General features: G+C 36.5%; 1 protein-coding gene across 1 annotated transcript in view; it reads right to left on the reverse strand.

The window, feature by feature from the left end:
* The window catches only part of LOC135080989 (neurobeachin-like), a 737,070-nt gene that overhangs the window by 1,405 nt on the left and 715,382 nt on the right, over positions 1-20,283 (reverse strand). The window contains exons 45-50 of the mRNA XM_063975714.1: positions 8,058-8,170; positions 7,420-7,560; positions 3,161-3,280; positions 1,264-1,483; positions 349-659; positions 35-310 (exon numbers count right to left, since the gene is read on the reverse strand). Of these exons, the coding sequence (XP_063831784.1) occupies positions 35-310; positions 349-659; positions 1,264-1,483; positions 3,161-3,280; positions 7,420-7,560; positions 8,058-8,170 (1,181 nt within the window). The remainder of the gene's footprint in view (positions 1-34; positions 311-348; positions 660-1,263; positions 1,484-3,160; positions 3,281-7,419; positions 7,561-8,057; positions 8,171-20,283) is intronic.

The following is a 20,283-nucleotide window of genomic DNA, read 5'->3' on the forward strand; positions in this document are numbered from 1 at the left end:
AAGTATGAGCTGTGTTTCTGAGCAAAATTCTTACCGTAACAGCAGCGGGCATAGCCAGTTGTGGATACGTGTTGGCTGACACATGGACCACAGCTGCATTTGAGGGTAGTTTCAGCCTCAAGCACACGTCATCAGGTGCTGCTGCGAACATTAACGGTGCCAGATGCATAGTAGACGCTCTAGGAGGATGCGGCTCGCTTAGCAGCTGGTTCTTGCCGTGGCTGGAGTGGATATAACCAGCTAAGGGTATGTGTTGGCTGAGCGAATGAGACGTAGACCATTGCAGCATTTGAGGGTAGCTTCTAATTGACTAGAGGGCAAGTATGAGCTGTGTATGAAAGTTATTACCGTGACAGCAGCAGGCATAGCCAGTTGTGGATACGTATTAGCTGACACATGGACCACAGCTGCGTTTGAGGGTAGTTTCAGCCTCAAGCACACGTCATCAGGTGCTGCTGCAAACATCAGTGGTGCCAGATGCATAGTAGATGCTCTTGGAGGATGAGGCTCGCTTAGCAGCTGGGCAGGCGTCTGTCCGAAGCTTCGGATCTGGTCTTCGATGGCGGCGCGCGTCACCGGCTCCGTGATCTGGTCGAGGCGGACTCCGCCTTCGTATGTGAGGTAGTAGAACACGTTGGTTGCTCGGACCGCTTCGGGGCCTGGTCACAAATAAGATAAAGAATTATTAGTATGTAAATTGGACAGCTTTAACTTTAAGACGTCCTAAAATCAATCTTCCATTTATTACAGGAAAGCAAAGGGAAAAAAAGCTTCAAGGAGTATCTTCTTCGTACCTTCATAAGTAATTAAGAGTAAAAATTACAAATAATTTTAATGTAAGTAATAATTTACATAGCATTTAAAGTCCAATATGGTCGTGCATCAAAAAGAGTCTACAAAACATCGTTATTCAAAAAAGCAAAAACATGGTCAGCAAAATGCTTACTTATATTATAAACGCGAAAGTAACTGTCTGTCTGTGTCACTTTCACGCCTAAACCACTGAACCAATTATGATGAAAGGCATAGAGATAGTTTGAGTCCCGGGAAAAGACATAAGATAGTTTTTATCCCAGTTTTTGAGACAGGGACGCGCGCGATAAAGTTTTTCTGTGACAGATAAAATTTCACGCGGGCGGAAAGCTAGTCTTAACCGCTTGAGTCCCAGACGGCATTCATTAATGTCATAACAATTGATTATCTATTGTGTCTAGATTCGCGGGCCTTGAAGGATTAAATAAAACTCATAAGTCATCCTCTTACCTCTCTGTTTATATCCAAAGATCAAGTCTATCCATTGGTGCAGCTGGCAGCTGACGAACTCAGACTCCAGCGCCATCCTGTTGATCCTCACAAACTCCTCGGCAGAGGAGGCCCAGGGCGGCAGGATCACGTCGCCGGAGGGAGACTCGGGGATGCCCAGCCGGTAGCCCGAGCTATTGATTAGCATTTCGGGTAGGAAGAAAAGCTCCGGGATCAGCTCCTGGGAAGGGCATAAAGTTGGTTCAATGTTAGTTTCAGTGAAGATCTTATGAAGTTGGTATGTGTCAACGTGAAATTGTGAACTCTGTCAGTTTAAAATATAACGCGTTAGATTGTAAACTAACAGTGGGTTAGGTTAGATTGTAATTTAACTAAGTCAGATTATAATCTGACGGAATTCACAATTTTACGGTGACATATGCATTAGTCGTAAAAAGCGAAAAACATTTCGCCAAGTAAGAACCGATGGTAAGTGATGATTTATACAAGTTTTATACGAATACTACACTTATAGTTGCTTATTTACTGATTCATAAACCCAGGATATAGGAATGTGAAGGTAAAAGTGCAGGTTGGGTCAAACATGTTTGCAACGCCTGATTTCTCAAAAACGATTCCCGTGAAACGGTCTATAGTAACTAAAAATTCATGAAATTATGCACCATTTCCCATCACTCACGCGTCCCTATATCGAACCGTTTTCGAGAAATCAATCGTTGCTGTTTGCAATCATTTTTGGTCCTCCCTGTGTAGTTTAAACTTAGTATCGTTTTGAAATCGTGTGAGAGGAAACGAGGTGTATTATTAGGTGTGAAGTACCAAAACGCGTAATAATTTCTACAGTTTATCCGCATATCGACTTTCGCCATTGAACTAATGGCATGTCTCCGCGCAAATCGATCTACACCGTTATCCAACTGTAATGTTATTGCTTCTAATGCCGGTGTCGAAACGAGGTCAACCCCATTGTCTCCACGACAAATACTATGTTTAACGTTATACTCCTTTTTGTTTAACAATATCAGCCGTTTCGCAAAGCGTAAATCAATCGTATCGGGGTCGTCCCGGCCGCGGGCGTACTTTTTGCAAACGCGACGATTTTCGTTATGTAATTCATTAATACAATCGTATTGTTTCATGTCAACGATATGCAAGCAATTACAACTTCGTGATTAATGGAAGTGTTTGCAATTATTTGTAAATGACGCGCGAAAGGCGTGAAAAGAACTTGTGGAAAATATTAATCATTATGTTCTACAAGCATGTGAGCATATCGATCGATTGGGCACGCGCTTTCTTGAAATATTAAGGCGATTGTTTTCGCAAATATTAGACTATGGTGACCACCACAAAACTTTTTTATTTACAACAGAAAAAGATGTCTGTCTTTCTATGGGAATAAAACCATTTTCAGACTAGAAAATAGGAAATCGTTGCTCTGTAATTCAGTGCTAAAATTAACTGTGGGAAATCGACGCGTGCACTCGGGCGTGCTAGCGTGCGCGGGCGCCGCCCTAATGGGAACGACCTCCTGTAATGTTGTCTAAATTATCGATACTACAATAGAATAGTATAGTCTACTCAGGACATTATCGATTATTTTCCGATATAGGGTCTGGAGAAAATGTTCGTTGTTTTGGAAACCATAATTCTCTATCTTTTAGGAGCCTTCAAGCTTCAGCGTTATTGTATAAGCAAAATCTCAAATAGTGAAAATTGCTAATGCTCGCTGTGTTATGTTTTATCACGTACTCACCGCTATCACTAAAAAGTGTACCAATTAATAGAAATATCGCCACGTAGTTCGCTTGACATCAAAGCATGTCCTCCCATTCCAGTTAAAAAAATCGTTTCCTAAAGCTAAGTGCTATAAAGTCGAGTTTCCCAAAACACATACCTTGACATCGGAGGTGTCCCGCTGGCAATTCTTCCAGGACAGCGCGATGGATGAGAACAGCCTGTTGGGGTGGTCGAACTTGCCGCCCTGCAGTGCCAGGAACATCGTCGTCATTGGTTCCTGGGGAGACAGGACAATACGAGTGATTAAATAAAAATATGTCATTAAAAAAATAATGTATCTCTTCTTTTCCTTCAGTAACATGGATTCTAGAAAGAAAGAAAAATTCTCAAAAGAGATTATAATTTTACCTACTCAATGAGAATTATTTGGGATGGGATAAAATAAAGACATTTAGAAACGGTTTTGTTTTTGATCAACACTAAATACCCTTATAGCACTACTTACCTACGAACTTCGTATTAATAAGCAACGAAAAAGGGAGATGTTAAAATAATAATAATAATAAATACTCTTTATTGCACACAAAAGAACAGAACAGAAAGAAAAGGAACACATAAGGTACAACTAGGCGGTCTTATCGCTATGAAGCGATCTCTTCCAGACAACCTATGGAGAGGACAGTTACTTAAAACAAATATGAAGGGGAATTAAAGTGTCATATTTATGCATTTTCCTTAGACATTGATAAGTAGGTATATTTACATTTGGCGTTTGGCCTAAATTAGGCCCTGCTACAGCTATTAAAATAAGGAACACTCTTTTCAAAAGCAATTACCGGTGCAACTGTTGATCCCTTTTTGTTTCAACTCCGCCATTAATCTCCTTTTTGTGTTGAAAAATACAATTTCTAAGAGGGGACTGAAAAAGACACATTTCAGGACGCCAGCCAGATTCAATGACACACTCGAGTGACTTGAGTCGGCAATTTGGTGTCCACAAAAAAGGCCGCTTTAACCGATGTTATTTCCGACGACAAAAGTGGCTTTTAGCTTTTTTACCTTTTCCCGGCGCGTCGCGTCTCGTTGCGCCGGCGCATGATAGGGTGACAAGATCCACATTGGATAATTTCAAGACAAATAAAGATATGTTATTTTGTTATTCTCCTTCAATCTCGTGTCGCGGTATGCTAGGGTATCAAATATAGTTATGACACGCTCTTGGTTATAGCTTCGAATAGTTGGTGCAATCTACACCAGACTCATTGACGCATACCTACATAAAATAGAAATTAAGATAAATTTAAAAGATAGGACTAACCCTTTCCTAGCTAAGCACACAACACTTTGGCTGAGATGCAACAGGTTACTATAACCGGTGTTTTTGTATGGAGTTTGACAAACTTTTGACGTTTCTTATAGTTCATATTATTTATTTGCTTACTAAGTGTAGGTACATAAGGTCTTATGTAAGTTAAAGTATGATGGTGCAACCCAGCCTTCGGTTATTCCTGTCATAGACAACACAAAGTCTAAAATGTCCGGGATTTCCCAGCGCCATGGCGACCCTACCGTTGCGCATCTGCGCCGGCGCGTCGCGTGCGCGCGCGCGATTGTTGTGACAGCCCACTTTAGCACCGGCCGTTAATGTACCTTCTAATTTACTATGATCGACGCCCGCTTTGAACGTCTCTATAAGCGAGCATTGTTCCATTGAAATAAACGCAAAGCGGGTAGAGAAAGGTGAATGTAGCAGCTCTTAAAACTGACAATTAAAATACATTTCAGTATTTTTGCCAAATATTGGAAACGACCTAATACAAACCATTTTTGTACAAGCGTCTTGAAAGGGTCTAGGTACTGAATAAATAAATTCATTTGATTTCTTTTTTTTGCTTACGTTTATGCCTCCACAAACTATCTAGAAACAGCGTAGTATGAGCGAAATGAGGGTAGTAGACAATACATAAGACTAAATGACTCGATGATGATGATGTTCTAACTATGTAATACACTCGACATCAAATAAATCGCACCTCCCGCGACAAGCACTTTCAAATTATGTATCCCCAATTCCCACCAATATTGGCACCATTTAAAAGCCTAGTTCTAAGCTTCATTTCATTAAAGGAAAGGTTTTTACCCCAAAAATGAGTCTTTAGAAGGATCCAGAGTCACTTCTTCAAAAAATGGGTAGTTACGCTTGAGCCAACTTTTATGGCTATAAAACTGTTAAGTTGAGATTAATCGCTATCCATCTGTTAAAAAGGACACGTGTGATCATTATTTGGTTTTATAACCATAAAATTTGGTCTAATTGATCCCATAGGTGAGCCCAAAGTGAGGTCTTTTTTCAAGTCACGTTTATGGTATATGTTAATCATTTATTAAGAAATTAAATGTGTTTTTCTTTAAGGATATTTATTGAGCTTTCAAATAACACCAATATTGTTGGGGCACCATGATTGTGTCAGAAGAAAATCTTTAAAGTTCGCGTCGCGCAATGTGCGGTTTATTTGATGTTGAATGTAGTTTGGTATGCAAATTGAATGCAAGCGAAAGTTTAGACTAATCATTTTGGCTGATAAAGATAGACGGAAAATAAGAACAAAAATAACCCAACGCATTCCATATTAGTTTCGTTATTAGTACCTACTGGAAACCTGCCAAATATGAAACGTATTTGTTCAGTCGATCTGATTTAAATGGCTATTTGGTGTTTGAAGTTTCCTATAAATAATGGCGATATGGGAGCCATAATTGTTAATATTTCTTGGCTGCTATGATGGCTCACTTATTTATTGCGTACTAAACTGTGAAATGAATAGTTAAACAATTCAAGTATGAGACATGAAGTATACAATTACATTTAAGAATGATTTTTGTGTTTGATGAGGATGTAGTTTTGTATTGTTTTGTCTGACGCAGTATTAACACCCCTTGTAGGTGACCTGTGACTAAAGAAAATTACATTTAAGTAGATAATTGCTTTTCAATTTATTGACTCTTGATCACTCGATTATTTTAAAAACCCGTTTACTTAAAATTTATTATGCTTACAACTATGATTCATCAGCAGTATGGTTTTTATTTATTTATTTAAGGACAGCTCACAAGACACAATCAAATAGAAAGATAGATCGAATTCTTATAATGTTTATAATCTAGCCTTAATAAAAAACTGCTACGACATGTGCATAGAACTTGGAAGCGTAGTATCAACAACAATTTTAACTAGTGTTTTATTGAGGACATGGTAATTAAAGAGTTCTTAATAGACACTATTTACATTTGTAAAAACTTCCAGTAATTAACTGAGTCACACTACATATTGAGCGATTAGCAAAATATTTGTATACCGTTTCAATTGAATCATCGTAAACATGTTTTTTTGTTAAATACACAAACAATAATCATCTATTAATAAAATTGTGAAATTCCGTGAACGCTATTAATACCGAATCTTAATTAAATTACCGGAAGAAAAGATTTATTTGCGATCACTTAATTGTCTGGTTGTTGCTTTTAATTACTCGGGCCTTTAAATCATTCTATTTAAAGGACATAATGTTAATTGCAGTTTTATTTGGCCGACAAAAGTGTACGATCGGAGTTTTCAATTAGGACTGGCAACACCGCGTGGAGGATGGATGTCCGCTTTGTGCGGGATAAATCATTACGACGCGCGCGCATTTACTTTGCTTTTAGTTTTACGAGTGTTGCTTAGAATAAAGCACATTAGAGTAATAAAATAAAAAGGGAAAGTATCTACTATGCGACGTTAATGCAACATTTTGCTAGTTTTATAGCCTTTATCTATTTAAAATACAGTTAAGTACATTAAAGGCAGCTAATTATGTTTAAAGTGGAGTGGGAAGACTGCGTAGCCGTCACAATAATCAGTCAGTCGTGGACGTAGGAGTAAGGGGTTAAGTTATTCGAAGACAGGGTAAATTGCTTTTTGATGGAGGCCTATATCCAGTAGTATTCTGTTATATTCTGATCTTTCTCTGTTCCTGACATGAGGATTAGATTAGGTAATAAGTAAGTACTCATGGCATTAAGTTTGCTTTATGTTCTACCACGGGCCGGCCCCCCACTATGTGGACCGACAAATTCAAATTCAAAATCTTTATTGTTTACGAAGTGATCAGGTGCAGGTCGCGGGAAGAGCCTGGATACGGGCAGCGCATCAGGACCGGTTATTATGGAAATACTTGGGGGAAGCCTTTGTCCAGCGGTCGACGTCTTTTGGCTGAAACTGAAACGAACAATGTTCGACTAATTTCTATGGCGTAAAGATTACTCAACTTAAGGTCCTATGTCCCCTGGATGGGGCAGAGGACGTCCACAACAGACTGAGCTTCGCGTTTGATCTCCAGGTCTTGCGTACAGATGAAATAAATATAAAACACTCACGATCCTGACGAGCCAGTTGAGCACGAAGGCAGCCGTGGAGTAGTGCGTGCCGTAGTGGAAGGGTGGCGTGGACTCGTGCTCCCACGTGTTGTAGCGCTCCTCGAAGTAAGCTCGCCGGCTCGGGTTCAGGGCTCCGATGGGCTGGGGGCGAAGGCCACATTCAAATTCAATTTCTTTACTAGGATGTAGGGATGGAATTCCCTGTGTTCCCGAAGTTATACAACTCTAAAGCCTTGTGCAGATACGCGCGAAAACCGCGCGGTTTCTGGATGGTTCTCATTGGCGAGGCACTGAAGCTGTAACCGTGCGGTTACAGTTAATGTACAAGAACTGCCCAGCAACCATGCGATTATCGCTGTGTCTGAAGCAGGTTTAAATCTTCAAGGCATGAGTGAATTGGCTTCTTTAAACTCGCTTCATTAGATCGCATCTGCACCTCTTGGGTGAGATTGTGATAAAAAGCAAGCTACATAAAAGACCCTTTTCACTTGAACACGCACATCTCAAATACAGCTTGCCCTTCCACCACATTTTGGGTGGTAGAACAAGCGGCAGAAAAAATTAGTAGGTATGTAAAATTTATATTGTTCTTGATGACAGCGATGCTAAGAAGTACCAATAGGCATCAATAGTCATACCTTCGAAAGATCTCTGTAGTTGGAGGGCTGGCTGAGGTCCAGCTCCTCGCTCTCGTAGTTGGTCAGCACCCACGGGAACACCGGGTACTGGTTCAGGTCATTGTACGTTCGTCCTGTGGGAAGAGATTTTTATAAAATAATATTAGCAATTTGTAAATACAAATGACTAATGATTCCGTTAACCCCTCGTGGTAAGCTAAATATGATTGTGTTACGAGTGGGTTCAACATAATAGTCGAGCGGCGGGGATTGAACCCGCGTTCCTCGGATCACGAGTCTGCTAGTCCGACCTCTTATTCCACACTAGTTATTTCTATATTTGAAGATTTATCACTACACTGCATATTTACAACACAAAACAACTTTACGAGAAATATAGATCGACCACGATTTCAATTCAACTACCCTCCATAGAATTTACTGATACCACTAGTCAATTGAGATACTTTTTGAAGCTGTCAAATCACGATATTCCCAAAGAGTCAATTGAGTTTCCATTAATTTTTCAAACACTCAAAGATATTTTTTTTATTTCACAGATTTTGAACTAATTGGAGTTTTCAGACCTAATTTTTATTTTGAAAAGATGTGTCTTAGAATTTATTCATAATAGTTTCATGTAACAATTTTTTACGAGGTTTTCACAGATTTATTTGAAGCATGAGATCGTTTGAGAGCTTGTTATCGTGTGTTTACGTTAAAATTGCGCAGTGCAAAACTATTTATATTAATATTATATGGTAATGTACTGATTTTAGGGTCACGTACCGATCATTTCTCTAACGTTCTTGTTTGTCTGGCTCCATTACGCTTATCATGTTATCGGCTTCTTATCTAATTCTTGGTTAATTTTAACACAAGCCACTTTCTTCTGAATTATTTTAATTATGATGAGGAAACTTTTGTATAGGATGTTGTCAGGTGGAAAACTAATTTTCCGATAAGAAAATGATTCCGGGTGACGGCACGCGACCAATAGATAATAATTATTGATCTACCGTCAATCTTTGTTAATTTACGATTAATTATATTATTATCGATTAGCAATTATTCCGTAAACGAGCTGTGGTACAATAGTAGGTTTAGTAGGGAAATCTTTATTGTTATTAATTCCTACTTATTTATAATTTGATTTCCACTTCGTTACCAACGCTGAACGTTGAAGCTACTAAACAACATAACGCAGAATCAACAAGACAGTGTTAGCTAGTAAATGCATGGTGGACGTAAAATAAGATGTACCAAACAAACTGATTAAAAATTTTGCCCCCACTGGGAATCGAACTCAGGACCTCTTTGACCAGATGTTCTTCTTCTTACTATTAGGCTGGGTTGTACCATCTTCCTTTAACTTTAACAAACGTCAAAAGTCTGTTAAACTCCATACAAAAAACACCAGTTATGGTTATAGTCACAGTTAAAATAAGGTGGTGTAACTCAGCCTAAGACCACAGAGGCGGTCTGCTGGGTGACATTAGGAACCAACATTATGACATTAGGAATCTAAAACCACCTACTTTCAGAATCATAGCGAATCGCCACTACAGTCCATAGTAACCACGGTGACGCGCCTCGCCGCCTCGGACCATAGCGACCCACTTGCGGTTTGCGAAAGCGTTTCCAAACAAATCCTTCGGGCGTCCCTTGACATGTTTATTGGTTCATATCGGTAATAGACAATGCTATTTTTTAATTCAACGGTGACGACAGCGACACCATTGGACAACCTTGAAGAATTTGGAGTAATAGGTAATTTGCAATGAAATTGGCTAATCTCGTAATCCTACTTAATATTATAAAGGCGTAATAGTAATAAATCATCATTTAGTTTCTACTGCAGGAGAAAGATCCTCTCTATTTTTTACCAGGAGAAAAAGGAAAAAAAAATTTAACTCTCCACGCTAGCCAGACGGGTTGTGTATGAAATCTACAGCAGCTGATTTAGTTCAATAATTTGGTATTTTAATCCTACTAATATTATAAATGCGAAAGTTTGGATGTCTGGATGGATGTTTGTTACTCTTTCACGGAAAAACTACTGAACGGATTTTGATGAAACTTTGCAGTATTATTGTTTATAACCCAGAATAACATATTGGCTATAATTTATGACGATCTGTGACAAACTAAATTTGACAACAAACACGCGGGTGAAGCCGCGGGCAAAAGTTTATAATTTCGAGTGTAAAATGCTAGCAGTCGGGAAAATTGATATGTTATTTGTAAGTAATTAAGTATATTATTGAACCACCAGATACCTACTACGTGAAAAACAAAGTATACCTACCTACATGTTCTTAGGATTTGGATGTCATATTGACAGTCATAGGATTCGTACATTAGTTTAAACACAAATAACAACGTGAACGAACACAATGCCTCTACATTTCAGGAAAATATCATGTCTATGTTAAGTTTTACTGACAATAGTGTTTACTAGATATTTATCACACAATATGGCGATACGCTACTGTCTAAACAATTACGTCAGTGTTACGCAGAAAAACTATTGAATTGGACCGTTATTTTCTGATATTTTATCATCATATGCCTTTTAAGCAGAATATTATGGCACAATTTTTACACGACCTTGTATAACTTTTAGTTTGATTAAGTTTTAAGCTGTGGAAATTAGAATTTTCTTTAACAGTGGGATGCCGCCAGTTTAGTTATTTTGCCTACATTCTTGATAATTAGTATTAATTATTCAAAAGAGCCTGATTTTAAGGATAGATCTAAGTATGGTTACTTACCACTTACTACCAAGGTCATCCGACACAAGAATGTTAATTTCTATGTTATGAATAAGTAAGTAACATGTGATTTCCTCATAAGTGCCGTCGCACTAACTGTTAATGTATGTTATAGGATAAAAGTTCCACAATTCAATTGCTAATATTGCTATTTTAAAAGACAACCTCATAAGCCTAATCAAACAAGTAACAATGAGTTATAAATGTCTCCACGTGGATTATAAATCAAGTGGCAACAGAGTACATAGACCAATTAAATTGTGTAGATTATGTAAGATAAATAGGTAATTTATCGTAATGCGAAAGATTCTCATATTTATGCGGAATAATTATTGATTTAGATAGAGTTTTGTGACGTTAAAGTTAAGTAAATAGAAAATATTGTCAATAGTTTGTAAAGACAGTAATGAATTTGAGCATGACTTATGTATGCTTTACATATTTTTAACAAACTGGTCATTGGATACTTAAACAAACAATTCTATTTGAAAATAATGATGTTATTATTAAAACAGGTGTTAAAGACATGTTATTGATACAATTAATTGTGTATTGTGGAATATTACTCACAAAGCATTATTTACTTTGAGTTTCATTAAAATACAATGATTTTCTATGACTCGCCAGTATTCTAAAGTCTTTCTGCCAGGAAACATTGAGTTGCAAGGATATCAAGCGTCTGTCCACTAAACTTTGACCTGGAGTGATATTATTTAATACATAAACAGCGTCCGCCGCAAGATATCGTATCAGGGCGGTCATTATCTGACGTTTGCAACAGCATCTGTCCTATTGTTGTGGTCACGTGACGCGCCACTTTTCCCGCCAGCCGACCGGCGGGCCACTCGTCAAACGCTTGCCAACTTTCGCAGCCGCACGATTGAATCGCCAAGAAAAAAAAACACGTGGAATTCAAACTTTAACAATTTGTTTCGAAAGTGAGTAGTGAGTGCTTCGGACTGCATCAGTCAGTGGCATAGGCTGTGCGGTTGAGTTCCTTCGCCTCTCCGGCGTTATAGAAAATAGTGGACAGTTTGCGCGCCAAAACAACAACAAATGACAGCTAAGTGTGAGTGTGATTCATGTGTGCCGAACGACGGCTGATATGCTGGGGAAGAATCTTATGGAAGTATTGAAAAGGTATGAACGTTAACTTAACGATTATGTATTCCACGTAATTCATAGTGAAATGCTGACGTCGTTTTCAGTATTTGTGTGGGGAATTACCTACTTAACACAGTTTTTGTTGTGCTAAATGAAGAGACTGACGTTTCACTTTCGAGTGACAGTGATTTCTTTTGTTTTAAACACTCTACGTTGTTTTTTGTCTGAATAACCAATGCAAATTCACAAATTGACGTGTAATAAACAAGTTATTCATCAGGCATTTGTGTTATGACCTAACAAGATTTTGAACTCTTTCTTGTAAGAACGAGAACATTTTACAAGATTTTGTCATAGGTACCCTTAGATTAATAAAACCTAGATGCATAGTCTTCATACAAACGCTTCGTCAAGAGTGAGGCAAAAATCTTATGTCATTAGTGTCAATTTTGTTGGGGAGTGTAGACAGTGAAGGCGATTTTCCCGAAAGTAGGGAAATTTTTAATACGTTTTTAATTATTTTATAATTAACAAAAACAAAACGCATCATGTACCTACTTACTTATTAATTGAATTCAAAGTACCTACCTAATTACAATAAGATAAATCGACTGAAAAGTCTCGATTTCATAAAAAAGGAAGTGTATTTGTACGGCGAACAATTGGGAAATAAATTTTCTTGTTACTGGTATCATTCCCGTATTTAATTTTTGAAAGCCAAATTCAAGCAAAGTACGCGTCGAATCGTAGTACTTACTTATGAAATGTAACACTGGTCACTTTCTTTCGTTTTTCTGATGTATTTAGACACCCTTTCACAGCACAAACCGTCTTAATTAATTAAAAGTCGTCGGACGTGTTTACCAATTTTTCACTTTGACAGTTCATGTGACGTTTACGGGTGAGCCATTCAGGCTCACTAAAATCTGCCTCACCTTTCGTGCACTGACTATCTATCTAGGTTTTATTAATCTAAGTAGGTACCTACGTAGGTCTACCTAATCTAAAGAGTTCGGTGGGAAAGGAAAACTGGGAAAATTGTTTTTAAAAAGCACAGCAAGTACCACCATAATTCATATTATTATGTACTTACTCACCTGCCTATCTTTCATGGTACCTATACTTACTTAAAAATTAATTTTCTCAGAACACGGTGACATAATCAAATAGGCACTAACAGCGTCCGAGATTGCTCTATTCATTTCGCTTTCTAATTCTTGATTTCAAAACCATTGTTACAATAAATTGGCTGAAGTGAAACATGCCCGGTTTAACGGTTAACGGTCTTGTTAAAATGTAACCGACAAAATAATGTTTTACTATGAAATTTAATTTGAACGTAGGTAAAACGAGAGTTAGTACTGTACTCATGCGTGCGCAAGTAAGTAAAAAATACTTACGTTTTCAACTTTTGATGTCACTTTTAGTGTTAACTATGAAATTCAGCGAATGCTGCGGCCTTGAGCTATTTCATTTAATAGGTATAACGACAATTAAGTACTCATGCGTGCGCAAGTAAGTAAAAAATACTTTACATTTTGAACTTTTGATGTCACCTAATGTGTTGTTCAGAAAAGTACGCAGTATTTTTAATTGAAAAAAGTTATGTTGTTGTAAAAAGTGACGCATGAAAATTGATGACATTCTTTACAAACGCTTCATACAACTGCGCATCTAGGCCTTCTTATCGTAAAAGTTACGGTGAAACGAAACAATTTTATCTTTTACACCATCGAATCATAAGCGTAACAAACGGGTAAGTTAGGATAAAATCAGCTGTAATAATATTGCAACTTATCCTTTTTAAAGGGTTTGGGCTTTTGCAGTACTTAGCTGAAGCCATTCATTTTCACGATCAGTAAATGTTATTTTCAATTCAGATGTTTATAATTAACTAGACGACGAAATTACAATCTTAATGAAATCTACGTCTAGTAGAAAATTACTTAAAAATTTTTCGCTCGCTTGCATCTGACAACTCCAGTCACCTAATTAAATTACATTTACAATTTTTACCGAAATTAGGCAATTATCATTCAGACGAGAACTCATTCCGATCGTTCAAATGGTCAATTACCCATTTACCGATGAACGATTGAACCGTCAATGTGACGTCACAGGGCGGGCCGCGGAAAAAACATGGCACACGAAACCATTATCTCAAGTACTATAAGTTGATTGTCTTGTTAATTGGCGCATTTGCATCGTTACGAGCCAAGCGAAATGAGGAATTCCTCATTAATGTAGGTTATTTGCGAATTGATCGGTAAGTAGCCTCTCTACTTCTATTGTATGCTAATGAAGTTAGCGGAATTAGTTTTACACGTTAGAATGTTGTAGATTTATTGTAAACATGGTTTTACTGCTCATCTATGTTTAGGAATAAGGTCTAATTATGATTACATTAACCTATTTTCCTAATAAAGAAAATTAAAATAATTGGAAGACACAACAGCTTGATGCAGATTAGCCCTTCTTTGGTAATTTAATTTATTAAACACGAGGCTAACATAAATGTGATTCACTACAATAGTAGCGGGTCATGTCAGTTGTAAAGAAATAATAATACTTAATAATACAATCCTTGGACTTTTACACTGCGCCTCTTATTTAGTCCCAAACTAAGCTAAACTTGTACTATGGGTACTAGACAACGGATATAAACATACTTAAAATGCTAGAATTGCAGGAATAGGTACAGTGGCTTGAGTGAAGTTTCTTCTAATGTATTACAATAAGTAGATATTGACTATTGACGCTGATCTCATGTTATTGAGTTGTTGACCAGGCTGAGTAACCCGGCATGTTACAACATAGCAGTTTATTGAAAAATAAGCCGATCGTTTGGACGCAGCCATGATAGTTTCCTCTGCATGCATTGAAGTCTATCAACGTACACATCTTGGCCTACGTGAGCAATTTGTTGTGAGCATTGGACATGGGCATCTTCAGAGACATGGATTTGTAAGATAATAATTGTACCTTTTCAATGATTGCATACTATAAAGTTTTGGTGTTTGAGGTCTCGATCGCTTCGCTGCCGTGTACGAAATAGTAGCGTTGCATTTTGAATAATATTTGTGCCAAGGGAAAGTAACATTAATGAATACCTATTACGTATAGGCAAAGGGAAGTCTTTTGAAGTGTTATCAGCCTGTAAGAGCTCTTCATTTGGAAGTATAATACCAGATGTTTGCATAACTTTTCTAGAAAATGAAAAATTTATGAAAATAATATAATGATAAATCATAGTGGAATTCAGTTACTCGGTCGGTAGTGTTTGCTTAGGTGGCTGGTTAAATTTGCATACAGTAGGAAAATACTGTAATATTAGGTAATACATATTTATATTTTCAAAGATATTATCCTCAAAATTATTTTCCTTAATTCGTAATTTATGGTACCTACCATTCCCAGCTTTGAAAGGTCAAGGAGTCAGCAGGAAACGAGTGCATTTTATGATTGCACTTTTAAAGGGACCTTTTACCTCCAACATTATTACAAAGTGTTTTATTTCTTGTGAACTGTAGTGTATAGACATTTGTCTCGAGCGCATACGTCACAGCCTAGTCGGCGGTGGGGGCATTCGGCGTCCGACCGTGGTGCGGGCAGGTCGTGCTGTGTGCGTAGGCGAGCCAAATAATAATCTAATGGCGGAGATAAAGGTGTATAATACAATGGCGACGAGGATTAAAAAGGAGTGTATAAAAAAAAAAAAAAAAAAGAAGTGAGTAGGTACACGTATAAGTTAAAGTTATAAATTAACTCACGGAACATTATTAATTTCAAACAAAGTATCTATTTAGATTGTGCTTAAATATGAAGTGTTTACTTTATATTTTCTCAGCCACCAAGGTGTAAATGTGTGAAGAGTGATATTCCCGTTGTTATAATAAAGATAAGTGATGGTGTTTTTAAAATTAATTTATCGATCGGAAATAACGAAAATACTTTTTGTTGTGTGTGTGTTTTGCAGTAAAACGATTCTTAATATTTTACGTTAGTAACATGTACCTACATTAAGAAGTGGCTAATATAACACACTCACGAAAATAAGCGGAAAAGTAATAATCAGTAAAATATTAAAATAATTTATTTTATACTGAAAGTTAATCTGGTCTGCGCATAGAAATATGACAGGAATTTATGACATAGTCATAAAATATGTTATGGGCTAGGTAAATATCTATTTTAACAATCAAATTACCAGCAAAAGTTTAATTACCTATCCAGTAATACAATTACGTAAAATACAGCAGATACATGCAACGTAATTAACTAGAGGAATGCTGGGATCGATCACTATCCAATAACGGTATTTATTTTGAAATTATTGATTGAATTAAAATGTTTGATGCAATACACTCAAACCAAATTAGCAGTACCCATTTTGTCTATGCTTAAAATTGGTTAATGCCATGGAAATGAATTATTTAATTACTAATTATTGTACAAATCTAGATTAGTATAAACATATTGGTGATATTTTAATATAAAATAAATTACCTTTTCCGCTCGATGGTATGGTGACTATAGTCACTATTAAAAATAAATCGTAGTGTTATGGCAATTTATTTATTGACTTACCATAAGCGTAGGTGTATAATTATAACCCAGGTGTTAGTACTATCTATTTACTTTAATCGAGAAATGAATTAATGGAAATATTTATTTGAAATAAAACTCGTTTCACTGTTATTGATTATTATCTTGTTATATCAATATTTAGAATAAACATACGAAGATTTGTCTGTTGGCACTTTGAGTTTACAACATGTAAACGATTATGTTCACAATACCATTACCTATCTAAAGGTGCTTACTAACGGCAAAATGTCGTTACCTCATCACATAATAAAATAAATTGAATTAACAAAATAAATAATTCGCAAGGATTATACATTTACATTTATTTTTGAAACGTTTATAAACTATAACACCAACCTACGCACACATCAACCTATGCACACAAATTATAGAAGCAACATAGCAGCTATATACTGGACACATAAGAACAGTATTAAACATCAAATTGTTACATAACAGCAATTATTAAATTTAACACAATAATGGACAGTAACGTTCACGAGCGTTCTGGTAGTAAAGGATGATACGACAGAACGCTTACAGACGTCATAGTTTTGATTCGTTTAAAATTGAAACTGCTCCCAAAGGCAATGTATATGAATAAGTAGTGTCTTTGGGAAGTAATTCTTAAATTGTACAGTCCAACAAAGTGTTAACTGGACATTAAATTGTTAACAGCAGTTATAAACTGAACATTAAATTGTTAGCAGCAGTATAATATGCTGGACATTAAATTGTTAATAGCAGTTATAAACTGAAAATTAAATTGTAAGCAGCAGTATATGCTGGACATTAAATTGTTAACAGCAGTTATAAACTGAACATTAAATTGTTAGCAGCAGAATATGCTGGACATTAAATTGTTAGCAGCAGTATATGCTGGACATTAAATTGTTAATAGCAGTTATAAACTGAACATTAAATTGATAGCAGCAGTATATTATGCTGGACATTAAATTGTTAACAGTAGTTATAAACTGAACATTAAATTGTTAATAGCAGTTATAAACTGAACATTAAATTGTTAGCAGCAGTATATGCTGGACATTATATTGTTAACAGTAGTTATAAACTGAACATTAAATTGTTAGTAGCAGTATATGCTGGACATTAAATTGTTAACAGCTGTTATAAACTGAACATAAATTGTTAGCAGCATTATATGCTGGATATTAAATTGTTAACAGCAGTTAAAAAACTGAACATTAAATTGTCAGCAGCAGTATATGCTGAATATTAAATTGTCAGCAACAGTATATGCTGAACATTAAATTGTCACATAAGAGCATTATAATGTAGAACATTAAATTGTTATCAGCAGTATAATAATATGCTGACCATTAAATTGTTACATTAGAGTAGATAAATACTGAAATTGAAATGGTTACTTAACAGCAGTATACTGAATATTGTATAATTAATTATATAATACAATCTGTTGAATACTGAAGTGAACAATATTGTTCAGTCAATATAATATAATGTCGATATACCTATTCTATTTAAAAAAAAAAATATTAAAATCTACACTATCCAAACAAGGTTTAGTGATGATGAAATCAGCCAAGGGAATATTAAATTGCGATTAGGCATTAAATTGCAATGAAGCATTAAATTGCTATGACGCATTAAATTGCGATGACGCATTAAATTGCATTGAGGCATTAAATGGCAATGAGGCATTAAATTGCTATGACGCATTAAATTGCAATGACGCATTAAATTGCATTGAGGCATTAAATTGATATGACGCATTAAATTGCGATGACGCATTAAATTGCAATGAGGCATTAAATTGCTATGACGCATTAAATTGCGATGACGCATTAAATTGCAATGAGGCATTAAATTGCTATGACGCATTAAATTGCGATTACGCATTAAATTGCAATGAGGCATTAAAAAGCTATGACGCATTAAATTGCTGTGACGCATTAAATTGTGATGGTGCATTCAAGTGCAATGACATATTAAATTGTGATGTGAGGCATTTAATTGCGAAGACATCATAAAGTGGGTAGATAGGACTTGATTGCAATTTTTTGTTGTATCAGTGTACCTACCATGGAAAAATCATTCTTGTCAAGAGTAAGTACGGCTAAGTAGACTTACGCTCGTATTCACAAACGATGCTGCTTAAGTTAAGCAGCAAATCTAACGCACAGCGTTGAATAAAGCTCTGTGATTGGTTCGTTCATGTGTCACCCTGTGCGTCCACGCGCACTGTGGGACCTCATAGTAATGTTATTCTTTGGAAGAGTTAGATTGTGATGGGGAGACAGTCTCCGTTTCAGTTATATTTTCAATGCAACTGTGACTTTTAACATAGGGGGTACTGAAGCACACTAATTTATGAATGTGTCTCCCTAAACACTTGACATTGGCAGAATTACTGCGGCAATAAAAAACGTGGGATAGTAAAAAGAAAAAAAAACAGGTGGAAGGAACAAATGATGTTAACTTCGAATAGCATCTATGCGCTTATAATGACTTTTAAACATTGCAAGTTTGCTCCTGTCTGAGGTAATATTTGAATCTCACGAAATAAAAAGGAGGTAAATGCAGATTATTAGTAAGTGTCACTTTCTGAGATACAAATAATATTGATATTAATACGTATAATTGTTAAAACGCTTATGTATACCTATTTATAAGAGATAATACGTAGTCAGGAGCATGCCGCGCGACTTCTCAGGCGTCCTCTTCTTCTGTCACTTGTGTGTTCCAACCTTGGACGAATAAACCACATGACTAGCGATAGATATTTACTTATCGCGTGACCTTTAGCGAGTGACGGAAGCCTTGAAAGTCCATCCAATTGGCTTTCACCTATGGTCCCTATCACGGATCATCAGATCACAAAAAAAAAAAAATTAAAGCGAGATGTGACAAGGAGGCTTGGCCAGTGACGCAGCAATATGCCAAACAGAACACATTGCTCGCGACAGCAATGTGCCATGAAGTTGACGTTTTATGTATAAATAAACAGTTTATACTTATTGCTTGCGTAGTACAAAATATTATTCGCACAATGAGTATCTACTGATATTGTGTTGCGTACTGACGTTGAGTACATTGAGTGGATAATGAGCACAACCAAACTAAAAAAAAAAAAAAAAAAAAAAAATTCGTAATTGACTGCGTATGTAGTGGTGCTGTATGCTATGTACGTACATTACTATGGCAACGAATAGTCGTATTGAATGCATTGCATCGTGTGCATTCTGTGCATGACACACACTCTTCGCGAAGTATTGTTTTTGTTTTGATTACCTTGTGTGTATGAATTCCTAACGCGACACTGGGTTTCGAAATCAGCGCATTGGTTGGCATTTCTCTAGATCTGCATGGAAATGGGAGATATTCAGATAAGTATATCGTTCGTTCGTTTCAGCCGAAGGACGTCCACAGCTGGACGGGGGCCTCCCCCAAGGATTTCCAGAAAGACCGGGCCTGCGCCGCCGGCATCCAGGCACATAATTGTAAGCATATTATATTATGTATTATAATATAATATCAGTAGAGAAATTTCAGCTATCAAGTGAGAAAATCATACATTTCCCACAGTAAATCAGGCACTGTTTAAAGTTAGAGAGGAGAGATTGAATAGTCACCTGGAGCTCATACATAACTCGAAAGGGACTATTCATTCATAAACATGCTGATGATGTATGGAATTACATGTGCTCCTGCAATATTCCATGTAGGTAACCCTGGATGTAGATTCTACACTTGTCACATACGAGTATTACTATAGATAATGTTGTCGGTCAAAAGAAAAC

This window comes from Ostrinia nubilalis, chromosome 19 (assembly GCF_963855985.1).
Source record: "Ostrinia nubilalis chromosome 19, ilOstNubi1.1, whole genome shotgun sequence".
Taxonomy (NCBI): Eukaryota; Metazoa; Arthropoda; class Insecta; order Lepidoptera; family Crambidae; genus Ostrinia; species Ostrinia nubilalis.